The sequence below is a fragment of the Mirounga leonina genome, unplaced genomic scaffold, assembly GCF_011800145.1.
Source record: "Mirounga leonina isolate KUSES-001 unplaced genomic scaffold, KU_Mleo_1.0 Mir_201, whole genome shotgun sequence".
Lineage (NCBI taxonomy): Eukaryota > Metazoa > Chordata > Mammalia > Carnivora > Phocidae > Mirounga > Mirounga leonina.
This window is the reverse complement of record NW_023270504.1, coordinates 6677026-6691914: the sequence shown is the minus strand read 5'-3', so window position 1 is coordinate 6691914 and position 14889 is coordinate 6677026. Positions and strand designations below refer to the sequence as shown.

Here is a 14889-nt window from a genome sequence, read left to right as displayed (position 1 = left end):
TGTCTGAATGACATTGGAGAGAGTTAATAGTGAGTTAGTGGATTAGGTTTTCTTAATTCTAGAATACTTAGTCCAACTCACCCTTATTTGTTATTGCTTTATAAACATGACTTAAGTCAAGGCTGAATCATATTCACTTAGATTGTAATTTGCTAAGAGTTTATTTATATTTAAACACTTATTATCTTAAATTATATATTTCAGTTTTTCTTTCATAGAAAATGACAATGTCATAAAAAAAAATCACCATTTGTTCTTAAAAGGCTTTTTTGCTTCCTTCATCTTTCCACTCCATGCCTTATCCTATGATTTTAGTCTTTACCATTGCTCGAAGACCTTCATATGACTCTAAAGGCAATAATTGTATTAATAATGCTTTGGTGAGATATGATAACCATAAATTCCCAAGTTCCCTCTTCCCCCTTTTCTTTTCAGGGATGGGCTATTGGTGAAGAAAAACTTAAAGATGACCTGAACCTGATACTTCCTTGCCTTAATGTTAGAGTATTTACCAAGCCAGTGTTTAAAAAACATATTTTTCATGTGAACAACTTAGATGGATTTGGTGCAATCTTAAGATTTAGAGTTTCAGATGGAGTTTTGCAAAATGTGGTCATATCTGTTGTTATGGTACTCCAAACTAGTTGCATTATACAGGTTTAGTGTTTTGGCCTTCAATTTTTGAATGCTAAAAACCATATCCAGCAAATCCATATGTGAAGCTAAGCACAAATTCTAGGTTTTGCTTATTCACATAGGTCCACATTTCTTACCAAAAAAATAGTAAGATGGGTCCACTTTTGAAGGCTATGGGACTCAAATGAAAATATGAATAAGTTCAATCTTTAAATATTTGAATATCCCAGAAACATTATTCTAATCACATAGAGCTCAGACCAATCTCTCCCTTTGTGTGTATCTTTCCTTTTTAGAATGTTTGTAGAGGGGCGCCTGGGTGGCTCAGTTGTTAAGTGTCTGCCTTTGGCTCAGGTCATGTTCCCAGGATCCTGGGATGGAGCCCCGCATCGGGCTCCCTGCTCCGCGGGAAGCCTGCTTCTTCCTCTCCCACCCCCCCTGTTTGTGTTCCCTCTCTTGCTGTCTCTCTCTGTCAAATAAATAAAATCTTAAAAAAAAAAAAATAAAATGTTTGTAGAACCTTGGATCATTTAATAGTTTCTTGAATCCAGCATTTAGTTGTTTCTTATAAATGTATGTATAATCTACCCACTAGAATGAGAGAGTCATGAGGACAGTTACAATATTTTACTTCTTGTGCATCTTCCAAACATCTAAAAGATATCTAACAGGATTGGGAGTATAAACAGAATACTTCCCAAATATGTGCTTGCTTGATTCATAGACTTTTTGTTTTGTTGTACTGTTTTACTGATGGGTGGGTCCTAAGCTGTGGACAGTTAAAGAAAAAATTCTGTAGAAGAAAAGATGTCTGTTTTCATCTGAACATAGAGGTAGGAACAAGTAGGATGACACTCACAGTGGAAAGGTGATTGCATATGGTGTCACACCATGCTGTTGGCAACCCAAGTCCCTGGAGCCGGGAGTGATACAACAGGAAAGCAGTCTTCCTCAGGGAATGTTTTTTTGAGTTATTATGTATTTTCCAGATCTCAGTCCTTTTCCCTTTCTCTGGTAAAATTCTCAAGTAGCTCTTTTATGCTTGTTGTTGTTACCAGTAAGAGCAAGCTCTTTCAAATTAAACTTTACATTGGTGAAAATTGCTCCTGGCCTTAAGGTTCCTGATCTGCCTCATTCCCTTTTCTCAGCTCTGGCTGACTCTCTGGACTGAGTTTCTATAATCTTTTCTCCTGACTTCTCTGCTTTTTTTCCTGCCCTCTCCCATCTTCACTTCCAACTGGACATACCTCATAAAAAGATGTCTACATAGTTCAGCCATTCTATTGAACTGAACTTAAATATTGGACGAAATACATTTTAAGTGGTTTTTAACTAAAAGCTAATGTGAAAATGTTGGAATATGTACCAATAAAAACATATTATACTGAAAACCATATTCAAATACAGTTAAAAATATTACATCATGTTCCTTCTAGTAGAAATTTTAAAGGGTATACATAATTCACCTTCTGAGTCATGATGTAATTTAGATTATATTTTATTAGACATTCTTTACAAATTTAAAATACTGCTATTTTTACATGCAGAGGAAAATCAGTTTGGATAATTATATTTAGGCATTATTAAAATCAACCACAAAATAAAGACACTTTATTGTGTCATTTATCAACATACTTGATATGTATATCTAAAGTGCATTATGTTACAAAAAATAGAGAAATTCAGCAGCACCAAGATACATTTACAAAATAAATACATCAGTTGACAAAATAAATTATGGTAATTGTGATAATAATAATTGGATTAGCCTTGGCAAAAAAAAAATATTCACAATGACCAATGTGCAGTTTCATAGAGCAATGGGGAAGACAGTTTTATTCCAATGCATTTACAGTATTTACAGACAATAAATATTTCTAATACTTTCCATATGTTCACTATTACAGAATCCTGTAATACGTCCTCTGAAGGTCTTTGCTAAAAATTTCAATGCCTCCTGAAAAGAGAAGGAAGGGAATGAAGAGGAGAAAATAGGTTAATTCTCCTTAACAAATGAAAAGGCATAAAAAATAAAGGAACACAGAATTACAATGGAAAAGATTCCAGGGATTTCTTGTAAATATTCCCAATAGGAGGTATCAGTGGGATCCACCTGATTCTCCAGAACCTTTGCTACAGCAGGGTCTTCAATATGATCAAATGATCAATGAAGTGAAGGAAGAGAAAAGGCTTGCATTTCTAATTCTATAGACTCTGTCTGAAAAAGGAGACCCTGAGAGAATTTTCCAAAGCTGCCAATTGGAAAGTCAATTGGAGGAGAAGGGACACATTCGAGAGTCTGGAAATAAGGCTAGGTTGTGCAGTCCATCATCAAATACACCTTGCTAGAAGTTTATTCCCCAGCGATGCCTGACATGGGTGATCCAGAATTTGCTTATTCTGTTCAGGTTTCCATTTGGCCAACCTTTCGCTAAGATAATAGCTGTTAGGAGAGTAGAGGGTGTGATTTGGAGTAAATGTTGGAAGGATGTGGAATTGAACAGTATGTTTGGTTGGTGATTTGATGATATCAGTCATTCCATTAGCTGTCCTTAAACACTAACGAACGAAGCTATTTTTGGATTTTAGTTTCTGAAGTCAAAACTAAGAACTATTTATCTCTCACTCTGCTGGTTTTTGGAATTGATCTGGAATTAGAAATTGGGAAAGCTCATCTTAAATTAGGGAATAAGAATCAATTGATTTGAAAGTATAAAATAGCAGTGTTTCAGCTCACTGTGTTTATCACGCAGAATAAATTACGACCGGGGATTGACACCTTTCCTAACTCTTTCTAAAACACTGTAGTGACAGTATTTTAAGATGGGCCAGCAGCATTTTCTCTGCTTTCTCTTCTCTTTGTGTGTCTATTTCAGTGGTTTCTAAAGAAGCACCTATAGAATGGAACTTGATTGGCTGTGCCATTGCATTAACAGCCAGAGGTGGGCAGAGTTTTGCATGGTAGACTCATATGGGGGTGAGACCTACAGAAGAGCCAACTCTTGACAATTTAGGAACTTTTTGTGCAGCTTGAAGAAAGAAAAGCAAGTTGAACATTTAGGGTGTTTTAATGTCTTAAGAAATTGACATCTTCAGCAATCGTTTTGCTTGGAATGGCAAAATAGCTCCTAACTGCAGAGAAAATAACTTAAGATTAACATTTTTAATGGTGGGTGGATGTACGTTATGAATAAAGCCCAAAAGGTGACTGTGAAACTCAATAATTTGTGTGCTGTATCAATTTTAAAATGTTTTTGTACTGAAAGGTATCTAGTGAATTGAACTTAAGAATGATGCGAGCAGGGAGGGAATGACGAGTATTTTGAACAATTATTTCCACAGAAGGAAGGAAAGAGAAAAGAGATAAAGGACCAAGGAAAAGATCTTTTAATTATATTGCCCCTTGTCCAGCCAGTTTGCTTGTTATAATGGCACGTTTTGGAATAGCCAAGTAAAACATATAACATGACCTGAAAGTATATGTGTATGTTTTGTGTGTGTGTGTGTATGTGTGTGTGTATGACAACACTTTAGAATCTCTTTTGAATACTGAGAAGCTTTTGTATTATTTCTAAGTCAATATTTACCAAGGCAAAATATATGGTCTCAATTAAATGAGTCCTACTGTATCTGGACATCTCATTTACAACATCAAAAATTTCAAAATGTAATTTCCAACATTTGAACTATATACCTCCCACTGGTTCATGTGAGAGGAGCCACACAGTTTTAGCTCAGTAATTTCTCTGAAGAAATACATATATTTTACTAAAATTTGTGCTTGCCATATCATCAGATCACTGTATAATAATGCAAAGAGCCTAAAGAGAGGACACTAATAAAAGGTTGGTGGCTTATGAAACTGCAAAATAGTTATTCTGAAAAGATTCTCTTTGGATTAGAACATTTGCATAGCCCCATAGAGTCTCCTCGGTACACTCCTTAATTTCCCCGATCTTCCCTGCACCTCTGTTGGGTTGTACTGGGAGAGGGCCAACATCTGGCTGCCAAACAAACAATGCTTTCCATGAACGTCCCTCACAACCAGGGAACAGAAAGGAGAAAGCAGAAACATTCTATTTCTTTCAGTTCTAGGTCTGGATTTGATTAGGCCACTGCCTAATTTTTACTAGATCTCTTTAACATAGGGGTAGCTTTGGGCATAAGAATTGATGAGTGCTGAATTTCATTAAATTCCCAGATACTTCAGAGCATTGCAAATCCTAAATAAATGAAATCCATAAAAAAGTATACTTTCGTTTTCAGAATTCTAATAAATGTATGTACACACAGAGTAAGACAATGGATAAAAAATAGGTTCTGACAATAAAGCCCTTGCATTAGTTATAAGTATGTACAGTTAGGATCCTATCTTAAAATACACTGAATATGTGCACTGAGCCAAGATTTACAGGGTTTGTTACCCATTACAGATCCGTTAGATATTTGCAAAATAGGTCATTCACTCTGCTGAAGGTTTCTCTAGTGTCATTACTCCTTAATTACTGAAGTGGAAGTATTTGTCCAATATAATTATCATTTTATATGCTATTTAATGATGAGTTTTGTCAACCTAAATCTAAGAGACAAGTGATGGTAAGTAGGTTCAAACTCCCCTTTGAAATATCACCCTGTAATCCTATCTCTACTAGTCAGAGGAAAGGCCTGGAGAAATAACAAGGGACTCTAATTAATGAGATAATTAGCTGCATATGACACGTCCTTGTGTGGTTTCCTCTTTCTTTCAAACCCCACAGAAGAGCGATACAGAAAAGCAAAAACCAGAAAAGATCCTGTCGGTGAAAATGCCTGAATCAGGAGGCAGCACTAACACAGTGCTGGTCCAAATATCCAGAAATGGGGAAACAAATCCAGTTCTGAGGACTACCTATCCCAGTTCCCAGGGCTGTTGAGGTCATTTAGCCATGGATTGCCTTGGCTTTCTGGTTTATAAAATGAGGTTAATATTTGCTGCTTTTTCACCTCACAGAAACACACATACCCAGATAGATAGAACAATCAGCACTGGATCTAAAAGTACCAAAACAACAAGTTACGCTTTATTGTTTACTATGACAAGCATGTAACCCATGTAATCTCGTTTAATCTTCACCCAGCCCTGTGAGGTTGTTATAATCATTATCTTCATTTCACAGAAGAGAAAAGTGAATCTTAGACCATGTAACTTGCCCACGGTTGTGAACTTTAATAAGTTCAGACCCGAGACCTGAACTGAACTGAAGGTATTTGACCCCGAAGTCAGTGAATGCCATTACCACCTGCATCCATGAGCCAAGGATGAACAAGCCATGTAAATGTGAAGTCTTATTATTCGTACTGCAATACCCTGGAAAAATTATTTCAACTTGCCAGTGGATAAATAGATACATGAGAAAAAACTGTTGTCCTTCGCAAGTCAAAACTTAAAAATTTTCAGCATTCATGACTTTTTTTTCATGAGTTGGTAGAAACAAGAGTTAAATTTAATTAAACAAATTGAGAGTGTGTGTTTAAGTGTTTAATGTTGATTTAAATGAAAATAAATTTAAGGTTTAATTAAATATAATTAAATGGAAAATGTGACCAGCTCAGAATTGTCTATGGTACAGTATTGTTCTGTAGTGTTTGTAGATCATATCAAAGCCTTCTGGGTTCGCCCCTGAAGTGGAAAAAAAAAAAAGTAAGAAATGACAAAACGATCAAGAAAGTTTGCCAAGGTGCGAGAGTAGGGAAATAAATATACTTCTGCAGCAAATGATGAAGATGGTCCCAGGCTTCTGAAGCCGGACTAAGAAGGGAAAATCTTTGGTAGAGTAGTAAAGGATTGGTGTTGGGGTTGAGGAATAGACACAGGTTATCCAAGCCCCATTTGTGCTTAGGGGGTGGGAGGACACTGCTTGAGGGCAGATAATATTCTGAGCCATCTTGCTTTTGTAAGCTTTTAAATTGTGGAGCAATGGATAGAGGCACAGAAAGGGAGGACATTCTAGGTTTGTTCAAGCTGTGGTGGGTGGAAGGACCCTACACACCCCAGCTGGGGGCCACACCAAGGAAAGTCTATGGGGCATAGAAGCCACTTACCGTAAATGGAGCTCCGGCGATGTCACAGAGATGTCATATGGGTGGTCCCCTTCTCGCCCACTCCCAGCCACACCAGAGTTGAGGCAGGCAGACCGAGTGCGCCGTTTCTTTTTTTCTTGCTCCTTGCGTTTTCCAGGTTTGCCTTTCTTTTTCTTGCCAGGTGTCTTCAGCGGCTGCTCTTTGTATGTCTCTACCTTGTTGGTTTCCTGAGTTAGGTATCTGCCCTCATCATCAGACCCGAATCGGACGGCGTGGTTCTTTGTGTTGGGAGCAGGCTTGGAGTTAGGGGACACCTCCGAGGTAGCTCTGATTTCAGCTGTGTGGATTTCTGCGATCAGGTGGTGAAGGAAGAATCGTCGCCGTAAGTCTTGGATAGATTTCCCCTTGTCATGAAGGAGCTGATGTTCAGACACAGCTCTTTTGCTTTAAGGGAAAAAACAGCAGGAGAGGAAGAAAATGATAATATTTTAGTTGTTGGTATAGACCTCCAAGACAAGAGGAAAGGCACAAGCTGGAAGGGAAGCAAGCTTGTGGAGTGGGGAAAGAGCAGAGAGGGAACAGAAGTGTGGGCAGTTTGGAGTCTGCAGCCCCAAATCCCATTTATGCTGCTCCCCAGGTCTGTGGCTTCGGTGAGAACATGGGCCTCTCCATTGAAAAGGCAGGGTCAGATTCAGAGATTTCTATGCTGTCTTCTCAACTTAAAACATTATGATTCAGTTATTCTCAGCAATGGACAGAAAAAACTGAGCTTTTCATGTTTTTTGGACTTGTGCTGGGAAAATAAATCCAGACGTCCTAGCCCGTGAAATTAAAAGGAGGCTGAATGTACTTGAGTACTCACCCCGGTGCACATGCACGCACGCACACCCACCCACCCACCCACACACACACCACTCCCCTCGTAAGAAAATAATAATACTGGATCTCAAAGAACAGCAAGCTGTAAGAGTAAAGGCAAAGAGAGGCTGGAGATGAAGTGAGCAGTAGAGCCTGTCTAGGGAACTACCTAACAGACTGTATTTTATTATTTTATTTTATTTTATTTATTTATTTTTTCAGACTGAATTTTAATATGAGGAGTAGAGGATAGGCTACCAGGAGCCTATATTTGAAAGCCAAGTGTCAGAGAGAGAGAGCGTATGTGTATTTTTCTGTAAAGTAGTGGGTGGTCTCTTTAAAATGGGTTTCTTTGTGTTTAAATTGAGATCATTCTATTTCTTCCATGCATCAAGTTACTTTTTTTTTTTTTTTAATTTAGAATTGCAGAGGGTATTATCCTTAGGACTTAAGTGAGACATTTACCTTTCTACTTGTTCTCTTTGTCTTAAAAAATGTCTCTAGGAACAAGTATGAAGTGACTTTTCGGTTTAAACAACACTCTAATGAAAAGAACAAACTAATTTCCCATCAGTCCTCTTAGATGGCACCCTGACTCTTGTTTAAATGTCCATTCACATATTCTTGTATCATTCTGTGTGTATATTATTAACCATATGCAGGGATCACATAGATTAATCAGTCATATCATGCCTGCTTCAGCTCTGCCTTACCTTACTCCAATTTCTACCACTGGGTAACTCTTCAAAGTGGTTCTCTGTCAAGTGTCTGAGGGTACTTCACAGGGCTATCTCCCATGTATTCTTACCTCTCTCACACACAGTATCTGGGTCCCTTATTTGCCTTCATTAGTACAACTTCTTTAACTCCTCAGAGAAATATGACAATAAAAATAGCATTATCTTCATTTTATAGATAGGGAAGTTGAGGGTCAGAGAGATTCAATGACAGAACCAGGGATCCACAAACCAGGTCCTCTGATTCTGAAACCAAAGATTGCCTTTCAATGACCTCAATCCTTTCTCCTGTGGAAGTGTATGCTGAGGAAAGAAGAAGTGAAGGGCATAGAGTAAAAAGCCTGTGGTGGGAACCATGAGGGACAGTGGGCAAATGGAGAGCAATTTGTCAGTTTCCTTGAAGATCAAGCTTACTGCTCCAGCAAGGCCATTTTCATCCCCCAAAATAAGGAACTAGGATTTCTAGAGTTTGGATTATCACTGGGGGAAACTGAGAGATTTTCTAGTGATACTGTGAATCAAAGAAGAGTAAGACATGAAAATACAGGCATTATTTCTCTAGACCTTATAGCCAGAATACCAGCTTCCTTTTAGTATTTTAGTGTGTGGACCGACTTTAAGCCATGCAGCTTGTTCAAAAAAGACATGACTTAATGGAAAGGAATTTAACAGGAGCCTGGTTTAAATGAGGCATGAAGGAGTCTCTCTTCCTTTTTGAAGGTGCCACATGTGACTAGATTAAAATTCACTTACTTTATGGCAACAGTTAGTATTCTGGAAACTTTTAATAATATACAAATTTGAGGTTTTGGTATAATACATTTATACTCCCTAATAACATTTTTAAAGAATAGGTCTGAATTAATTGCATATTTCATAAGTATTGCAGTTTAATAAGTATCCTTTAGCAAAATGTCACATGAAAGGAAGTTCCGAACCAGTGATCATTTATAGGATCTGGGTCTTTTCTTTCTTTCTCAATCCCTGGCAGATAACCACCCCATCTGTATTGCTCTCCAAATGTATAATATAACCCATTCTAGCTTAACTCGAAGCCAAAACTTTTAATAGTCGGTCTGTTCTAATCAGGCCACCCCTGCTTATATGCCCCCTCTGCCTGGCATATATACCTGTCATCTTGGCCAGCCTGTCAACTGTGAGTCACAGTGCCTTCTTAACCCAAGAACTGTACTTTCTCAGGATGGTTCTCATGAGAAAAGGAGGGCTCACGCTACCCTCCTGTTTTATAAAAGTCTACAAAGATGGCACAACTCTGTCCAGTTTAAAATAGTGTCTCTCTTGTGAGGTACCAAGATTCTTTCTGCCTTTTAGGAGTAATTGTTAACATAATACTAGAAAACACAGATTTTCTTAAATGCTAAATCTCAAACGCTGTGAACACAAGGAACAGCTCAAAGACTTCTGCATTGAAAATATTGTGAAGAATGAATTTCTGATTGGGCAACTGCACTGGAAGAGCAAGAATATAATACTATCTTTATGGTCAACAAGGGAATAAGATCCCTAGAGCGTTTTATTTATTTTCAAAACAAGACACAAACCGACACAAGGGTAAATCACTAGCATGTACAAGCTAGATATACATAGGTGGGGAGCAATGAATCTAAATTAAGGAGGCTTTCCATTTAGATAATTCTGAAATATTTAAGTGATAAATATGGCCTCAATAATAGTCTATTACTCTATACATCTGCAAACATCCCCTAGCCCAGTGGTTCACACGGCATTTGTTACAATTCTCATATGGTACGTTTATGGTCTCCTTTGATTATTGTAAAAAAATTTTCAGAAATATGGAGGAAATGCTTAACAGAGATAAGTATAAATCCAGTCAAAATATAGCTCTTCTGCTCTAAAGAGAAATAACTCTCAAGGGAGTTTTCAGGGAAGAAGAGTAAATTCAAGGTTCTATCAAGGAACGCAGGGAGTAAAGGGAGTGATAGGACTGCCTCTTCCAACACAGGAAAGAGCAGCATGCTTGTGCCGATGCTCAGCTACTTAGGAAGGAGTTTGGGTTTGAGAAGAAAATTTCTGTGGTACTGCACGAGTCAGGGTTCGGGTGTTAGAGTGAAGATGACTCACCACAAGTCCCTTCCAACCCAAATGACTCAGTCAAAAGTTATGCTTTTCATTAAATGGAATAGACCCAGTCTGGCTCCCAAGCAAATCAGCCAATTATGTTTTAGGTTTCTGAATCTGCTGGAATTCCCTCTCTAACTTTAACACAAAGGTTGCTACCTGCCGAAAGTCATGTTCATTGGGACAAGAATGTCTATAGGCCTCCCTTTCCAACTTCCAATTTTTTCATGCTCTAGCCCCATTAATTAAAATCTTTTGGACTATGACAACTTATAATTGCCTCCTTTGCGTGGCTTAGGAAGTGTTATTGTTGTAGTAGTCCCCCCCCCCACACACATACCCTCCAAAGTCATTCCCTAGTTACAAAAAACATCTAACGCAGTTTCCTAATACTTGGTGTGAAAAGTAATTGGGGAGTAATATGATTTGATTATATGTTAACATTTCTTTCAAGAAGTTAGGTTGATTTAGTATAATAGTACACTAATGTTTTGTCTAGCACACAAAATTTACTATTACTTGGCAGCAAAGCAAAAATAATGACTTGTTTTTTTTTAAACTTCATTTGGCTGTAATAATTTGATGAAACGTCTTCATCTACTGATGATTTCAGCCTTCATGAAAAACCATGGCTGTAATATGATGATCTATTAGCCATTAACTATAAGAATGTTTTGTGGTAGTTTTATAACCATCTGCTGAGTGTGAGTGTTTAACTACAATATTATATTTCACCCACAAACAAAACTATAACAGAGTCTCTGGCTGTTAAATGGTTTCTGATGTGTATTTTGCAAGGTGCAACAAAGAAAGAGTTAAAAAAATAACCTTTAGGACAACTTAGCACTATTTTTATGTCATAACTGTGGATTTAATCATGGTCCATTTACTGTTTCTCAAAAGAGAAAACAGGTATTTCTCAAGCAACTGTAAAGAAAAAACTGGCTCTGTTCCAAGACAGTATTTCTTGGCCAGTATTTAAGCATGCTTTTAAAAATTCACTCTTCATCTATATTTATATATGGACTTTAAATAATTTAATACAAGTCTTAAAAGGAGCAAAAAGTCTGAAGACAATTTTCAGAAATACATCAGCAAAACATTGATTTGAAGAATACAATGAAGCTTTATCTTCAGTACAATGTTCTACACAATTTGCCTTAGGAGATTCGTAATAGATTTTCATTTTGGTGCCAAGGTTCAGACATGTCTAAAGTAATTTCATTTAAGGATTTTCTGCTCTAATAATAATAGACCAAGGGCACATATAAAACAGTTGCCTTTTTGTACACCCTCGGGAATTTACAAGGAAGCACCATGAACTTGATTGTAAATATTGGATATTGCTATTTTTATTGTTAGTGTAAAAGCTCCTTAATTCCTTCTCCAGAGGCAAACTCCTCTCAGTTCTCAAACTTTATGGTTTTCCCATCCTGAACACTGAGTGTGCAGCTTAAAGATCACCCAAAGATGGTATTACACACATTAACGTACTGCTCGGTCCAACAGATTATTAAGATAGTGTTACTTGACTGCTCTTCCAACTTTTCAGTCATACAACATGGTAATATTTCTCTGCTGTGCCTGGATGTATGATTATGTTAAAGTCAAAATTATCCTTAAAAGAACCACCAAATGAGAATGCCAAAATACAAGTTTTCGGTCTACAATGCAAATATTTGACTTCAGATTAAAGAACTGTTAGCAATAATTCCAAGAAAAAACAAGTTTCCACACCTAATATTCATTTTGGAGTCAAGCGCTCTAGCGTTCCTGGGCTGTATCAATACTAACTTTGGAGTTGTGCCATTGCAAAGTTGTTACTACTTTATTATATAATATGCCTTCATTATGTAATGTGGTCCATTTTATATGCTTAAAATTATGTCATTCATAATAAAGTTAGATGTAAGGCTTTTGCTTTTCACACACAAACTGCCACCCACATTCAGTCTGTAAATCAAACGCACACAGACATATGTCCCCCAGCTCCCTCAGCTTCTTCCGAGTTATCTGTCTCTTGCAATAAAACCTTCCCAGGTCCTGGAAGTAAAACCTTTTCCTTTCACTACAGGCAGATGATCTTTGTCTAGAGGAGATTCTGCGCTCCCTCTTACGGAAACTCATGGAAAATCTGTCTCTTGCCAGTCTCCCCTTGAGGTTCAACCAGTGCTCCCGCCGGGGTTGAGGACTCGGTCTCAGCCTCCCCGGCAGGTAGACGACTCTCGCCGCTTTTTAACTCGGGCAAGGAGCATCAGTGACCGCTGCGAGCCCTCGGCAGCGCCCCAGCCTGGCGCCCTCTCCCACTGGCCTTCCCAGCCCTCACCCGGCGCCCGGAGGAGGACGGGGCACTTACAGCCGGCGGCCGAGCTCCTCCACCGAGCGCCCGCAGGAGGGCACCGAGTAGCTCAGCAGGAACACCGCGACGCTCCACTGCTGAACCAGCCTCCGCAGCATCGTATCCTCTCGCTCTCGCGACCTGCAACAGAGTGGAAAGGGGCCCGAAGTGTCAGTCCGGAATCTCCATCTCCCGGGACTACCACGCTCCCCGTTTTAGCTGGCTCTCAAGTTGCATCGAGGGCATCTCCCAAGTTGCAAAGAAAAAAAACAACAAAAAAAAAAAAAAAAAAAAACCAACTTTCTCTGAAGCCTCTCAGCACTTACTTATATAGGAATCAGCTACTGCAACCGTGCTTTTTCCAAAACCACACAGGCAAAAAGGGACCAAAAGGAAAACAAAGCAAAACAAAGCAAAAATCAGAGACGTTCCTCTGAAATAATAACCACCGTGAAATGCTTTTATATATGCACAAATGATGAGCAGCGTGTTTACACGTCTTCCCTATCAATGTCTAATTAAATCTGGCCGGCAGTTCTCCCAGGTTCGTGGAGCAGAGCTAACCCCTTCCTAAAAAGAGAAGAAAGTTTCCCCCTCTGAAGTCAGCTTCTTTGCGAACTAGGCCGTCTTGTTCCAGAGCCACTTGTAGAGACCCACATTTATATACATAGCTGTCTGTCTACCTCCTCTGGTGGGCTGGTTGCTTCCGGAAAGTTGATTCCACACACCCTGAGAACAAGTTTCAAGTGCGTGTGTCGTCGATCAGGAGGGCCAGGTGGCAACGAGGGCGGGTTAATAGCGGCTCGGAGGGGAGGCGGCGGCCCGAGCGGCAGGGCAGCGGCGGCCCCGCTTCACGGGCGGGGAGGCATGCTGGCCGGGCGGCGCAGGTTGGAGGCGAGTTGAAAGCCTAGCAGAGGAATGTTCACACGCTCCCAGGCAAACCTGCCGGAGAAGTGAGCTAGTCGCAAAGAGGTGGCGCCCTTGGAACGCGCGCGGGGCGAGCAAGGGCGCGGGCGCGCGGGGGGCGGGGGCGGCGACGGGCGGCCCGAGCGGGCCCCGCGCGGCCCGAGCGAACCGAGGGGAGCCCTGAGCTGGGAGTGTACTGCGAGCGGCGGAGCTCCCCGCGCCTCCGGCTCGGCCGCCCCCGGCGCTGCCCGGAGGTCCGCCGAGCCCCACCCCAGAGCGCCGGTCCCGCCGTGCCGTCCCGCGGCCGGGGGCGTGAGCGGATCTGCCAGCTGCCCCTGGGTCCGACCGGCCCCAGGCTGCACGGCGGAGCTGCGAGCTGAGGTCCCCGAGGGCGTGCGGGCGGCCCGAACAGTCACGGCGCCCGGCTGGACGCGCGGGCGCCGAGGCCGCCGAGGCCGCCGGGGGCGAACTGGCAAGGCGGAGGCCAAGGAGCAGGGGCCGCAGAGCGCGGACGCCCGGAATCCTCCGCGGGGAGGTCGCGGGCGGTTGGCCCGTGGCTTTAAGGAGCCCTGAGACCGCCCGGGAGCTTGGGGAGCGACATGGGAACCCTCCTCCATGGCCCTTTCCAGGGACCCGCTGAGTGGGGAGCATCGGCTAAGGGGTGGGGGGGGAGATCCTTCGCTTAGAAGAGTAAAAAAAGGTTTCAGACTTCAGGTCGAGATTACATTTCTTGCTGGCTTAGAACAGCTGAGGACGTCTGGAGCTGGTCCAAGAAAACCCGCATACGTGATGGAGACCCTCTTTGGAATTGCCGAGGTGGACCGACACTCCTGGGGAGCGCACACGGCCCCTTCGCCCACCGACGAGAGTCTAACCCACCCTTTCCCAGACAGCCTACTCTCTCGCCCCCACCCCACCCCACCCCCAGCCCAGTCCCCTGTTACATATTCTGGGATGACTCTATCCGTGTCGCTTCAGCCCACAGATGAAGCGGAACTATCGCTGTACGCGGCTCTGCCTCGGAGAAGCGAAGGGAAAGCAGGGGGTTCTTCCCAAACTATTGGGCGGGGAAGAAAGACTGCTCTGAATTACTGGGCAGTATCAGCTAGGAAAGGACTGGAGCGGATGTGAAAGCCCGCCCCACGGACTCCTCTATCTTTCTGAAATGAACGCGGGTAGTTGGGAACCATTCAAAGGATGTTTGTCTTCTAGATAGACAGCCCCACTGGTACGTTTCAATACTCTCTAGAAGGC

General features: G+C 41.2%; 1 protein-coding gene across 4 annotated transcripts; it reads right to left on the bottom strand.

Moving 5' to 3' along the window:
• Positions 1-2116: 2116 nt before the first annotated feature.
• PTHLH (parathyroid hormone like hormone) lies at positions 2117-14675 on the bottom strand. Of its 4 annotated transcripts, XM_035027995.1 has the most exons (5): positions 13413-13750; positions 13056-13084; positions 12748-12870; positions 6718-7140; positions 2120-2593 (listed from the first exon to the last, which is right to left on the bottom strand). In XM_035027995.1, exons 3-5 carry the CDS (start codon positions 12846-12848, stop codon positions 2584-2586), a joined length of 534 nt encoding a protein of 177 aa, XP_034883886.1. In that variant the 5' UTR covers positions 12849-12870; positions 13056-13084; positions 13413-13750; the 3' UTR covers positions 2120-2583. The 4 variants fall into 4 exon arrangements, with proteins under 4 accessions (XP_034883885.1, XP_034883886.1, XP_034883887.1 ...); XM_035027994.1 differs by lacking the exon at positions 13413-13750 and having other exon boundaries at positions 2117-2593; positions 13056-13392; XM_035027996.1 differs by lacking the exons at positions 13056-13084; positions 13413-13750 and adding an exon at positions 14580-14675.
• Between the last annotated feature and the right edge of the window lie 214 nt (positions 14676-14889).

Bases quoted from the DNA above. Each gene is read 5' to 3' on its own strand.
- PTHLH (XM_035027996.1), bottom strand. The intron at 7,141-12,747 runs GTAAGTGCCCCG...TTTCCCTTAAAG, and splicing joins GAGGAGCTCGGCCGCCGGCT to CAAAAGAGCTGTGTCTGAAC.